Source organism: Salmo trutta, chromosome 31 (genome assembly GCF_901001165.1).
Source record: "Salmo trutta chromosome 31, fSalTru1.1, whole genome shotgun sequence".
Classification (NCBI taxonomy): Eukaryota; Metazoa; Chordata; class Actinopteri; order Salmoniformes; family Salmonidae; genus Salmo; species Salmo trutta.
In genome coordinates, this window is record NC_042987.1 from 33384211 (window position 1) to 33398968 (window position 14758).

At 41.8% G+C, this 14758-nt stretch overlaps 1 protein-coding gene across 1 annotated transcript; it reads left to right on the forward strand.

Moving 5' to 3' along the window:
- Positions 1-8965: 8965 nt before the first annotated feature.
- LOC115170039 (B-cell lymphoma 6 protein) lies at positions 8966-14564 on the forward strand. The gene is made up of 8 exons (XM_029726274.1): positions 8966-9038; positions 10820-10991; positions 11101-11322; positions 11499-12484; positions 12596-12763; positions 12920-13050; positions 13130-13267; positions 13525-14564. Exons 1-8 carry the CDS (start codon positions 9008-9010, stop codon positions 13666-13668), a joined length of 1992 nt encoding a protein of 663 aa, XP_029582134.1. The 5' UTR covers positions 8966-9007; the 3' UTR covers positions 13669-14564.
- The last annotated feature ends 194 nt before the right edge of the window (positions 14565-14758 follow it).

Genomic DNA, 14758 nt, shown 5'->3' on the forward strand with positions numbered 1-14758 from the left:
CCCATCCATACCCCACCCATCCATACCCATCCATACCCATCCATACCCCACCCATCCATACCCATCCATACCCCACCCATCCATACCCCACCCATCCATACCCCACCCATCCATACCCATCCATACCCCACCCATCCATACCCCACCCATCCATACCCCACCCATCCATACCCATCCATACCCATCCATACCCCACCCATCCATACCCCACCCATCCATACCCCACCCATCCATACCCCACCCATCCATACCCCACCCATCCATACCCATCCATACCCCACCCATCCATACCCATCCATACCCATCCATACCCATCCATACCCCACCCATCCATACCCCACCCATCCATACCCCACCCATCCATACCCCAACCATCCATACCCCACCCATCCATACCCCACCCATCCATACCCATCCATACCCCACCCATCCATACCCCACCCATCCATACCCCACCCATCCATCCACCCATCCATACCCATCCATACCCCACCCATCCATACCCATCCATACCCCACCCATCCATACCCATCCATACCCCACCCATCCATACCCCACCCATCCATACCCCACCCATCCATACCCATCCATACCCCACCCATCCATACCCCACCCATCCATACCCATCCATACCCCACCCATCCATACCCCACCCATCCATACCCCACCCATCCATACCCATCCATACCCCACCCATCCATACCCCACCCATCCATACCCCACCCATCCATACCCATCCATACCCCACCCATCCATACCCATCCATCCATACCCCACCCATCCATACCCCACCCATCCATACCCATCCATACCCCACCCATCCATACCCCACCCATCCATACCCCACCCATCCATACCCATCCATACCCCACCCATCCATACCCATCCATCCATACCCCACCCATCCATACCCATCCATACCCCACCCATCCATACCCCACCCATCCATACCCATCCATACCCCACCCATCCATACCCCACCCATCCATACCCCACCCATTCATACCCATCCATACCCCACCCATCCATACCCCACCCATCCATACCCATCCATCCATACCCCATCCATCCATACCCCACCCATCCATACCCCACCCATCCATACCCCACCCATCCATACCCCATCCATCCATACCCCACCCATCCATACCCATCCATACCCCACCCATCCATACCCCACCCATCCATACCCGTTGTGACACATTCAGTTCCAAATCTTGTTTTGGACAAGACTGATTTTATGAACAAAATTGTCCTATTTACACTTTGTATTCAATTTTAACATTGTAATTAATGTTTCTGACTCATATTGATGCCCCAATAGGCTGTTTATAACCAGAGAAGTTGGTTCTAGTAGGCAGTTCCCCTTTAAAGTGTGCCTCCTGTTTTCTCCCAAGGGAAATCTATATAGAAGGTAAATAAAAAGCTGTATGAGAAGGAAGAGGATGTGAAGTTTAATGTTTCGACTTTGTTGTACCTAGTGTACAGTAAATGCTCTCTTTTTTGCTATATGAAAGGTCAAATAAAGAGTGTTTAAAAGTATTTCTCAGAGTTGCACATGTTAATAATTTAACAATATTTCACATGCCTGCAAACACATCTGTTGTTGTTATTTGAGGGGGAGGGGGGTTATGATAAGCCAAGAAAGTTGTACTCAGCTATTATTTGAGACATTTCTAGGTCATATTCTTCAAAACAACAAGTTGAAATAGATGAACTATTACAGCGGCTCAAACAGTTTCTTAACCACAGGAGAACACTTGATCACCTTGAGGCAATATGTGAACGCTCCACAGGTATGCAGAGCCTATAGGCGTGGCATTTCACATGACATGTGCACACATGGAGATATACTGTGTGGTTTTACCCTCCTATATATCAAATGAATGCCTGTTTGTAGATCTCCCGAGGACACGATCAATGCAGGTTAAAGTTAAATCCATATAGATTGCATATGGCTTACCATGAATAAATATAATTTATCTTTGCCATATCTTTTTAATGGCTATAGTAACTGTTAAAGACAGTTGAACATTAAACCTTATGCAATATTTAAAAAGGCCTTTGCCTCTCCTGGCATTCTGCATTACGTAATGATACACTATCATGTACATTTTGTGTGTGCCTGTTATTCTTTATTATTATTATTGTCTTTGTTTATGCCCAGCTTTCTGTCTTATAAAGGTAAAGCATTATTTTACAGCTCAGTTTAATTCTTAAATCCTAAATAATAAGGTTTTGAAGTGTCTGCCCTATAACTAGGAGATATAAGAAAGCTCTGGAAACATGTAAATATATTTTTACACATATGTGGTTAACCACTTTATTTTTTTTACTAGATTGACACAATAGACTCTAGGGGGTTTTAAGCTCGTACTTTATTGTTATTACCATGGTAACAATGTATACGTTCTGGTACTTACCTCAAACTGAAATATATTTGCTTATCTCAAAGAAACCAAAATGTAATTACAATGTAATATTAGGTAATGTAATTTCTAAATAACTACCTGGTACACAAAGTTCTGGAAAAGAAGAAGAAAAAGAAGAAGCATTACCAATAAAAAAAAAAAAAGAATCTGACCTACTTTGAGGATTCATGAGGTTCTTTTTTATCGAGAGAATTTAACAAGATATCACTTTCAAATGTATGCAATAATTCTGTCATCCTGGCCAATTTTGTAAGGTTTAAATATTCTCTGCAGAATCATTGCTCTGAAGCTTTGGACTTTTTTACCTTCACACTATCCGTAATGAATGAGCCGGTGTTTTGCAAACATGACCTTTGACCCCTGTCAGGTAACTATGCACCTAGGTAAAGTTTGTGTGATGGGGCATGTAGATACTTTCAAATATCTACAGTTCATGGGTGGAGCAGGGAAGCTCTTTCACAGAGGTCAAACTGGTTTCAAACAAATATACTTTCAGACCAACATAACAGACTATACAGTGCATTCAAAAAGTATTCAGACCCCTAGACTTTTTCCACATTTTGTTACGTTACATTCTAAGGTGGATTAAATTGTTTTTTTCCCCCCTCAACAATCTACACACAATACCCCATAATGACAAAGCAAAAACAGTTTTTTTTTATATTTCAGCAAATATAAAAATAAACTGAAATATCACATTTACATAAATGTTCAGACCCTTTACTCAGTACTTTGTTGAAGCACCTTTGGCAGCAATTACAGCCTCAAGTCTTCTTGGGTATGACGCTACAAGCGTGGCACACCTGTATTTGGGGAGTTTCTCCCATTCTTCTATGCAGATCCTCTCAAGCTCTGTCAGGTTGGATGGGGAGTGTTGATGCACAGCTATTTTCAAGTCTCTCCAGAGATGTTCGATCGGGTTCAAGTCTGGGCTCTGGCTGGGCCACTCAAGGACATTCAGAGACTTGTCACAAAGCCACTCCTGCGTTGTCTTGGCTGTGTGCTTAGGGTCGTTGTCCTGTTGGAAGTTGAACCTTCACCTCAGTCTGAGGTCCTGAGCACTCTGGAGCAGGTTTTCATCAAGGATCTCTCTGTACTCCATTCTTCTTTCCCTCAATCCTGACTTGTCTCCCAGTCCCTGCCGCTGAAAAACCTCCACACAGCATGATGATGCCACCACCATGCTTCACCTTAGGGGTGGTGTCTGGTTTCCTCCAGATGTGACGCTTGGCATTCAAGCCAAAGAGTTCAATCTTGTTTCAGATAATCTTGTTTCTCATGGTCTGAGAGTCTTTAGGTGCCTTTGGCAAACTACAAGCGGGCTGTCATGTGCCTTTTACTGAGGAGTGGCTTCCGTCTGGCCACTCTACCATAAAGGCCTGATTGGTGGAGTGCTGCAGAGATGGTTGTCCCTGCCGCTGAAAACGAACTCTGGAGCTCTGTCAGAGTGACCATCGGGTTCTTGGCCACCTCCCTGACCAAGGCCCTTCTCCCTTGATTGCTCAGTTTGGCTAGGTGGTCAGCTCTAGGAAGAGTCTTGGTGGTTCCAAACTTCTTCCATTTAAGAATGATGTAGGCCACTGTGTTCTTGGGGACCTTCAATGCTGCAGAAATGTTTTGGTATGTTCCCCAGATCTGTGCCTCGACACAATCCTGTCTCGGAGATCTAGGGACAATTCCTTTGACCTCATGGCTTGGTTTTTGCTCTGACATGTACTGTCAACTGTGGGACCTTATATAGACAGGCAAGTGCCTTTCTAAATCGTGTCCAATCAATTGAATTTACCACAGGTGGCACAATTAAGTTTTAGAAACATCTCAGGGACGATCAATGGAAACAGGATGCACCTGAGCTCAATTTTGAGTCTCAAAGCAAATGGTCGCAATACTTATGTAAATAAGGTTATTTTTTTATACATTTGCAAACATTTCCAAAAATTGTGTGTAGATTGATGAGGATTTTTTTTTTAATCCATTTTAGAATAAGGATGTAATGTAACAAAATGTGGAAAAAGTAAATTGGTCTGAATACTTTCCGAATGAGCTGTAAGTCTTGACATATCAATCTGGTAAATACACCACTCTCATCATGTAACTAGTAGCTTTATGTCACTTTATTACTGTTGTCCCTAATCTAGAATATCCTGAGGCAATAATGTGTTTACCTCCCTCAACAATGTCTATTGAGAATTATACATTTTCATATAATCAAACAGAGATGGGCCTATGGAATTTTGTTGTAAAATATACAGTATGCTCATTTTTTGTTAACATCTTATTGCTGCCTTGTGTATTTGTCAATCTGAACCTTTGACCTTGAAGTGTTTGAACATTCTCCTTGACGTCACAACCAATTTAGAAACACTTTGTCTTGTCTAAACTACACTAAATCCATGACCATAAAATAACATTATAAACACATTGTATATTCTATTTGTATGAACATGATGTAATGTCATGATGAGATGTTTCCTGCATTGTGATGGAAGATATGTGGTCAGTGGCAGACAAAACTAGACTCATCCTGTAACATGTTTCTCTTTTGAACTGCCAATGTTTTTTACATAGCAACAGTGTATGAGAGCTGCAAGATGAACATGCAGCAGAACTGTTAATCTTCTGGCCTCTTCCATTCCTATATCAGAGTAGGAGCTAAACCTTAATGTACAGAGAGTCAGGCCAATGGAAAATACACTTGAAGTTAAACGTATGCAAGAGACAAATTGATTTTGTCTCAGACAACATAAGAGGAATCAGTCAATGTTAAGTGTGAGAAACTTCTTTTTCTTAATGCTCATCAAAGTAGGGCTACTGGACAGCTGAAAATATGCCGTTTCCTGTATCTTGAAATCAATTATTGTTGGTGTTGTTTAGTATCCATCATGCCTCAAATGGATACTAAACAACACCAACAATAATTGATTTCAAGATACAGGAAACTGCATATTTTCAGCTGTCCAGTAGCCCTACTTTGATGAGCATTAAGAAAAAGAAGTTTCTCACACTTAACATTGACTGATTCCTCTTATGTTGTCTGAGACAAAATCAATTTGTCTCTTGCATACGTTTAACTTCAAGTGTATTTTCCATTGGCCTGACTCTCTGTACATTAAGGTTTAGCTCCTACTCTGATATAGGAATGGAAGAGGCCAGAAGATTAACAGTTCTGGTGCATGTTCATCTTGCAGGTCTCAGGAAAGATGGTTGCCTCGCTGTCACTGTGGTGAGTGGGAGGAAGACAAAACAACTGCACACCAGTGGGACTTTGAAACCTCACAAACCCTGACTATTGGTCTTTTGCTTGAGTAAGTATTTACCACAAGCTGTGTATGTATGGGTTTCTTCTTGCTCATGTTCAATTACACCAACGTCTCGAAAGAATGCTGCTGAGATGATTAAACCACATGATGTTTCAACCACTAAAGATAAGCGAGGACAACATAGGCCTATGGAAGAGACATCACGTCCTAGAAATAGAACTATCAGTTACCATAGTCACCTAAACCTCTTTACCTTTTGTTTAAGTATGTAGGATTCAGAACAGCTGGAGGAGACGTTCCCACTTCAAATGCTTTAATTCAAATATTATTGTTTTATTCCCTTGACTTATTATGTACAGAGTAGCATTTCATTTAACATTTCAGCTGGTGTTTGTTATTAACTAAGCAAGTATGTAGTAACAATTCATATTTTGCTGTTACTTGCTTTAAAAAATCATCCAAAAGTATCTCAAATTGATTGTGAAGCTCAACAAGGTCACTTAGTCAGTTATAGAGGATTTGAACATGATGCGCAAAAAAATGCTAATATCAGTCCCATGACTTGAATGGGTTTTGTGCCACAAATGCTAAAACATTAGCATGTGGAAACAGTGCCAGGGACACCAAACCAAAGAATGGATTGCTGTCATACCTTGTCCATAGACTGCTTACAGGGTAAGGAAACCAATATGTAACTTTGTCATTTGAGTGAACTATCCCTTTAATTACAGGTAGGATATGGTAAGTAATAATGTTTATTTTAAAAACAAACAAGAATCATCATTATGTAACTATTATGAAATAAACCTTTTACATGGCTATACCATTTCCTCTACCATCTCAGCAACATCATTGGGATTTTTTGCCAAACTTGCCCAGGTTAGTTACCACACTCCCTCCTAGATTAGCATACTCAAGAATCATAATATAGATTAGAATGCAAATAAAATTGACAACCCAGAGAGTGCTTTTCCCAAATGTTTTAGAACTCATAGCTAGAATTGCATCAGTGCCATATGTTGCATATGGCTTCTTGAATTAGCTCTGTTTTAAAGAATGAGGAAGCATGTTGGGAATCCCTTTGGCCTTCGTTTCTCTCCATTTGACCAAAAATGAAATCTCTGACATTCTGGAGTGAGGCAATAGTGGCTTAAACGGACAGCATAAATATATGATTAAAAAAGCACTATTGTATGTCATTCACTCAAATGACAAAGTTACATATTGGTTTCCTTACCCTGTAAGCAGTCTATGGACAAGGTATGACAGTAATCCATGCTTTGGTTTAGTGTCCCTGGCACTGTTTCCAGATGCTAATCTTATAATGGGATGTTTGGGTTGGCCATGAGTTATTTCATGTATTAATTATATTGTATTTAATGTATACAAATATGTCAATATTTTCTTATTATTAGGCTATTTGCTTATCCGAATAGATTGCTTTTAGTATTTTACTTTACAAATACCAATAAGCACTACTTTACAACAAGCATTTACTTTACAATAAGCATTATTGTACTCTTTTTTTTCTTTTATCATTATGTCACAATGTGTCATAATGCAAGTTGTTCAACTAAAAATGTAATAAGGCTTTCATTACTAATAAAGTTAACACATTTCAAAATGACAACTGAGTTAGACAAACGTGATCTAAAAGCCACAGTTGTTGCTGCTGTTGCCATACATGTGAAGATTTGAAGATTTATCTAGAGGATGTGGTGTCAAAGAGCTGATTTAGAGAGAAAACATTGCTGTTAGAATCATGCCTGCTCCACATCAACAAGAAACATCAGAGAAGAAAAATACAATTGCGAAGAGCAATGCTTCTGAATCAGCACTAGGTTCTATCTGAAAGTCAGACTCTCTCTCTCTCTCACACACACACACACACACACACACACACACAATGTTACTTCATTTCAAGTATATATTGTAGCTTACTAAACAGTGATTTCAAGCAAGTAAGGTTCACTACAGATGGGGGCTACACAATGAGAATATCACCTTTGCTTACATTTTGCCTGGCACCTTAATAGGTTAGGCTACTCAAGTTCAAACAGTGGAGGCTGCTGAGGAGAGGACGGCTCATAGTAATGACTGGAATAGAGTCAATGAAATGGTATCAAACGTGGTTTCTATGTGGTTGATGCCATACAATTGACTCCATCCCAGGCATTACTATGAGCCGTCCTGTCCTCAGCAGCCTCCACTGAGTTGAATAGACGAAACAGCATAAACACAGGCGAAAGTTCACACCTCATTTAGTGGTTCAAAGCTGCCTACTGGACAGGCTATTGTCCTTTAAGGGATGATTTAATATTTGTGTCCCTATCTCTTGATTGACTGAAGGTGCAAGGGGATAATGTCAACAACTCATGTAAAAGTACCAGTAAATAACAAGGATTAAGTGTAAATCCATTCCAACATATGTATTACAAATTAATACAATTGAATAAATAGATAAATCACACAGAGCCGTGCGCATTACTATAGCCCATAAACCATTGCTGCCGTTGGAGCTCTTGCGCAAGATTTTTACGCACGCCTTTAGGTGGAGATTTCTGTAAAGGCAATTCTTCACAACAGATTTTTGGCTGTGCTTACTATTAACTATTACTATAAACACAGAGTCCAATTAACTTACAACGTTTGACATTGTCTGCCACTGTGGTGCTTTGCTATTTCCAAAGTCTAGCGTGTGCAACCATCAACGATTATAACGTTCATTATTGAGTCCCCCAAAATACAAAAATTAATATAATCACTCGCACTTTCACACAAAAGCACACGGAAAAAAATGTTAAAATCCCAGGTCGATAGCTGAACGTGACGAAGTCAACAAAGTCAGGTCTAACGATGTTCGGCCATAATTATTAGTGGTAGGATTACCCGTAAAAGTAAAAACAAGTGTTTAACTACAAGCCACCTATCGCCTGATTTATAGATCAAATGCTCATGCGCAGGCCGTGCTCGTGTCAAGCCTCGTGTACGAGCTCAAATTCTTCGAGGTCTACATAATGGTCAGGTGACCTTGAATTTCGACAGTTCCACTTTAGAGGGAGACTAGAGCAAGAATAAAATAATTGTCATAGTTCAAATCCATATCACCGTTTATTTTCGAATCTGAATCAGTAGTATAGTATGTGTAATTTACTTTGTAAATTGAATATCCAAATATATTTCCTGTAATGACGATAAAACAAAATCAACAACATCGTGTACCATCCTCACTGTTTTGGAAATGGTATGGCCCTCTGGTAGAATTCCGAGAATTAAGCCCTTGAGTTTCTTAGAACAGCATTCTCAGAACTGGTGATGCACGAAGTTTCCAGGAAAGTTTTACAAGGTGATTTTTTCCCCCATTATTTGACAGTATTATACCAGAAGTTACTTGTAGTGGTAGACATGCGTTGTGGCGCATTGGCTTCATTGATCAAATTTAAAAACTTAAAGATACTTTTGTGTTCTTTCGTTTTGTGAACAGTGGGGTTTCTTAGACTGCAGTTACTAGACTTCTTGCTGATGTTTATGCTTGATGCATGGTCAGGTAGTTTAGTATCTGCTCTGCTTGAGCAGCATGTATGTGAGAAATTTACTCGGAAGTTCGTCTTTCATTGCGAAACTATATATATGTTCATTGCCTATGCTCTCACCTTTTGATCATGTTGGTTTATCGAATATATAGATATTATCGCGAGATAATATATTAGTATTGATGTGCAGTTGGTTTATAGCCTATCCTACTGTACAGAGAGATTACATTTGTGTTACATAGTTAATCAAAGTCATTTTTCCGGGTAGTATTAATTTAATATTCTCAAAAAGTATTTATCTGTAATAGTCGTTAAATATCAGTAAACGAATAGCAAGAAAAGTAGCGCAACAGGGCGAGCCAGTCTGGTTAGATCACTGCGTACTACTTTTCAGCTTTGCGCACTGTTATCCTCTCTTATGGGGGTTTCACTTCGCTGTTAGATTTCGACCGCTAAACTGTCGAAAACCGTAACGATCGGTAGTGAGTCAGAAACAGTCTAACAATATGTTGACGCAAATGTACATTCTTGATCTGTTTTTATGGGACGTTATTATCAATAACTGCCTACTAATTTTGTACTAAACTTATAGGGAGCCTCTGTGTAGGCCTATGTGCACATGCATTTGAAACTCCTAAAATCCTACACCCTATTTTACGCATAGGTCTACTTTGCCATATTCCATTTTTTTGTTCTCTTTTCAAGGTAAAAATAAATTGGGTCTACCCAGTGTGAAATGTCATGGGGTTAAACAAGGTGGCTTTCCACTTCTAGACCTATCGAAAAGCAGGAAACCTATTTAGAAGCAACCTAATCTGTGCGCACCCAAGACGGAATGTACTCAATGCGAGACACGTTCCAAGCGCGAAACTCGGGCTCCTCTTGAGGTGCCGTCTGTATTCGTGGGCTTGGACATATGCCAAAAGCAAATCGGTCATAACCGAATACCAATCAAATTTGATTGGTTACATACACGTGTATAGCAGATGTTATTACGGGCTATTAATGGATGAAATTGGTTTTAAACGTGTTTTTCACAAACTGTTTCTAAGTAATGTAACCTATAGTAAAACATTTGCAGTAGAGTAAAACTCACAATTTATAAAAGTACAAATATTTTATTTTTAAGCATATTGTTTTTGGTAGGTCTAATAGCAATATGTAACCTGCTATGTGCACCAACAAATAGCCTAACTTGTTCACTGTAGCCTATACAAGTCTACTTTCCCACTGGCCACAACAATCATGGCTTGTCACTATGTTATGAACATCAGTTCAATGCCTATACCCTATAGTTGACATGGTTAGTAATATCAGTCTGTAGCCTCACTCGCAGAAACGTGGTCCACTTTCCCCAAATTATTTTTACTTTGTTGGACTTTGAAATGGCGCCACCTATTGAGGAAATATTTCTGACCTGCCAACTTCAATGGGAATAGAATGATAGTGCTATGTCCTCATAGAATATTACATATTTAAATAAAATCAAAAGGAACAGCTTTGCTTACTTTATGTTAATATCATCCTGCAACTCTCACAATCTGTGTTTGGCAGATTGTCTATATTTTACAAGGTATTTCCCATGTTTCCTCAGATTCTGACACCATGGCCTCATTGGCAGATGGCTGCATTCAATTTACCCGCCATGCCGGTGATGTTCTGCTCAACTTCAACCGCCTCCGCAGTAGAAATATCCTGACGGATGTCACTATCCAGATTGACGGTCAGCACTTCTGCGCTCACAAGACGGTCCTCGTGGCCTGCAGGTACGTTCAAGACCAACTACCAGTTTTTAGGCCAATCATCCTCCTTGTGCTATAGGATTGTCATTGTGAGAGAAGGGGCATAATCATTTTTTATTTTTTATTTTGATAGTGGACTTTTTTACTCCATATTCACGGACCCCCTGAAGAGCAACCTGAGTGCCATCAGCCTGGACCCCAAAGTTGACCCTGATGGTTTTGCCATCCTGCTGGACTTCATGTACACCTCCACTCTGACCCTGAAGGACAGCCTGGTTCTGGTTACCATGAACACAGCCTCCTACCTCCAGATGGAACATGTGGTGGACACCTGTCGCAGGTTCATCAAGTCCAGGTATTGAAAAAATGCATAATTGCTCATCTATTTATACTTGGTCTGTAGCCTACTAGTGCCTGGAACCTTTCCTGGTCAGTTCTGGGAATATTTCCAGGCCCTATTTTCTTATTCACATCTGAATAGTATCAGTTTGGAACTAAATGGTTGCTGTTCCTTACTTCCTGCCCTTTTAGAGAGCAGTCTCTGAGTCTGCAGAGAGAGGAGGTACTGGCCAGCCCGATGCATCTCTCTCAGGACCTCCCTGCTTTCAGGGTTCTGGATAGGGTGGCCCCCAGCCACACATCCATATCTCCCCTCAGAGACTGGAGGAGCTACTGCCCCAGTGTATTCAGTGGTATCAATGCTTCAGGTAGCTCCCACCACGTCCACGGAAAACACATCCCCATCAGAAAAATGTCAGATGCCTGCAATGTCAGTGACATTCCCAAAGGGGGCGCCATCTCTCAGAAACTCTGCTCTACCGTGAATCGCACAGAGACCACCATCATCCACCACCCTTTGTCATCCGACTCCTCATCAGTTACCATCTGCCCTCTCCCCTGCTCCAGCCGTCAGCCGGGGCCACTTGGGGGCCTCCAGGGGCCTGAACACAGAGGGGCCTCCCCCATGGAGGAGGACAGGAACCAGCACCCACAGCCCAGCTCCCTCAGCCTGTCCCCAGGCTGCACCAAAGGGGTGATCTGCAGTCCTCAGAGCCCTCTCCGTTCTGACTGCCAACCCAACTCCCCCACTGAGTCCAGTGGCTGCAGCAGGAACGCAGCCCCGGCCCTGACCCAGCCATCCGGCTGCTCCCAGGAGCCCAAGGCCCGCAACTGGAAGAAGTACAAGTTTATCGTTATGAACCAGACCTCTGGGGAGAAGGAGGAAGAGTCCCAGGTAGGGAGTGTTGAGGCTGGGGACTGCTCCCCTCCACAGGGCCGCTACAGAACCAGTGGATCAGAGGGACCCGTTGAAGAGCTCCAGACTGGAGAGATGGTCAACGAGCATTGGGAAGAGATCCTTGTGCCACAGGCCAGCCATCGCAGCATTAGCCAGCAGAGATGCTCCTCCTGTGGTACGGATGCCCCTCAGCACCTGGAGGTGTGTTCCCGCTCCCCTGGGTCCTACACGGGGGAGGACACCAATGAGCTGCACTCTGAGTACTCCGACTCAAGCGGTGGTGAGTAGTGTGTTTCAATGAGTGGGGCCGATGCAATAAACATTGACACAGTATAGTTACATTCATGCTGTTACACTTTTCATGGACTAAATCTCAACGTTTCCATTGCAGAGAATGGTTACTACTTCTGCAACGAGTGCGACGCAAAGTTTGCGGAGGCGGACTCCCTGAAAGGCCACATGCTCCAGGTCCATGCTGATAAGCCATACAAGTGTGACCGATGCCAGGCTGCATTCCGTTACAAAGGGAACCTCGCCAGCCACAAGACTGTCCACACTGGTAAGACTTCTGTTACATCTTAACTCATATCTGTCCTGTCAAACTAATAAGGTCATTGTGTTGTCAGACGTGGGATCCGTATGACTAAGAACAGTGTATTTGCAGGGTTCTGTGTGGCATCAGGGTCATGGTTTGTTTATGCCTCTTGTATTCCAGGAGAGAAACCATACCGCTGTAACATCTGCGGCGCTCAGTTCAACCGGCCGGCCAACCTCAAGACCCACACCCGCATCCACTCGGGAGAGAAGCCGTACAAGTGTGAAACGTGTGGCGCTTGCTTCGTACAGGTGAGGAAACCGCTATGAGCTGGCATTCACTCATGAAGGACAAATATCATTCATATATAATTCTGTATTTGGTTTCTAGGTAGCTCACCTCCGGGCCCACGTGCTGATCCATACGGGGGAGAAGCCGTATCCCTGTGAGATCTGTGGGACGCACTTCCGCCATCTTCAGACACTCAAGAGCCACTTACGGATCCACACTGGAGAAAAGCCCTACCACGTAAACGCCTTGTCTTTCCCTTCACATGGCCCAGTGTGTATCTGATTCATTTGGACTGCTTCCTCTAATCCCATTCCTGGCTTCCTGTGACTGCCTATCAATAGCCTAAACGGAGTACCCAGGGCCTCAGCTTAAATGCATAGTGGCTATAGCCTTTGTCCTCCTGCTAATCCTGCGTTTAATGTATGAATGAACCCATTGAGAGGCAGTTTGATTCAATTAGTGACTCATTGCGTTTGTTCTTTTTACTTCCTCAGTGCGAGAAATGTGACCTTCACTTTCGCCACAAGAGCCAGTTGAGGCTGCATCTCCGTCAGAAGCACGGCGCGGTCACCAACACCAAGGCTCAGTACTGCCGGGCGAACACGGACATGCTCGTTGGCTTGGCCAAGGCCTGCTAAATGGACACTGGGACGATGGAGTGCGATTTGCTGGCAATTTTTAGGTTGTTTTAGGAACACGTTGTCATAGTACCACGCTGTCGGTGATTGTTGTGTTTGTTGGCACTGGCAGACAGGTTTCCTCCAAATGTGAATATTTCATATAGTTTATAGCCCTTTTATGGATGTTTGTATATAAATCTAGTATGTACTGTGTATAAATGTTAATGTGTTTTAAAAACGTGTTAAATTTACTGCATTGGAATATACATTTTGAAAATTAGAATTTTGTAATATGAATTCTTATCGGGTAATAATGTTTTCAGTTAAGTATGACTTTTTTCCTGAATGTTTTCAGTTGAAGGACAGTCGTCTTCTAGAAAACTGTACGACACATTTTCATTCAGATTGAGAAACACTGTTACATTTGGTACAGTTCTGTTATAGATAGTATATGGGGGCATGTTCAGCTGGACATTACGTAATATATTACCCAGTTCTTTGTAGTTTCTCATGTTATTATTGTGAATATATACTACCTACCCAGATTTCCCTCTGCTGGCAGAGTATATGTCTGCATTACTAAGGTACAGACGCTTTTTATGTCTTTCTACCTAGTGAAAGTTTGTCATTGAATCTGTTGTTTGGTCAAAATAATATATTATCCGACACGGATACACGCATACGCAATGTATTCAAGGTGCTTTACACTGAGTTGTCAGATTTTCTGTTCATTAGCGCAATGTCCCACGTCAGCACTTTGTACTGTATTTGTTTTGTCCGCTTTTTGTCTCAAGCCCACAAGCTGTAAGTACACCAGGTCTCAAGCTACAAGTCCTCAGGAATGTTATCAACATTTGACTTTGTAAACTGCAGAGCTTTATGTGAAATATAAAGGAATGTATTATGGAAGCATACATTTGTCTCTTGGTATCATTTGTCAATGTGAAAATGCGCATAACATCACGGATTATAAATTACTATCTTCTATCCCATAATCATATCATGGCCTTATAGTCAGTGTCAGTTTGCATCTACCATAGAATGAGACACTCAAAGGTATCAGGTGACAATACAATACCATCAACTTCCCCAGAGGATTAACCACAGT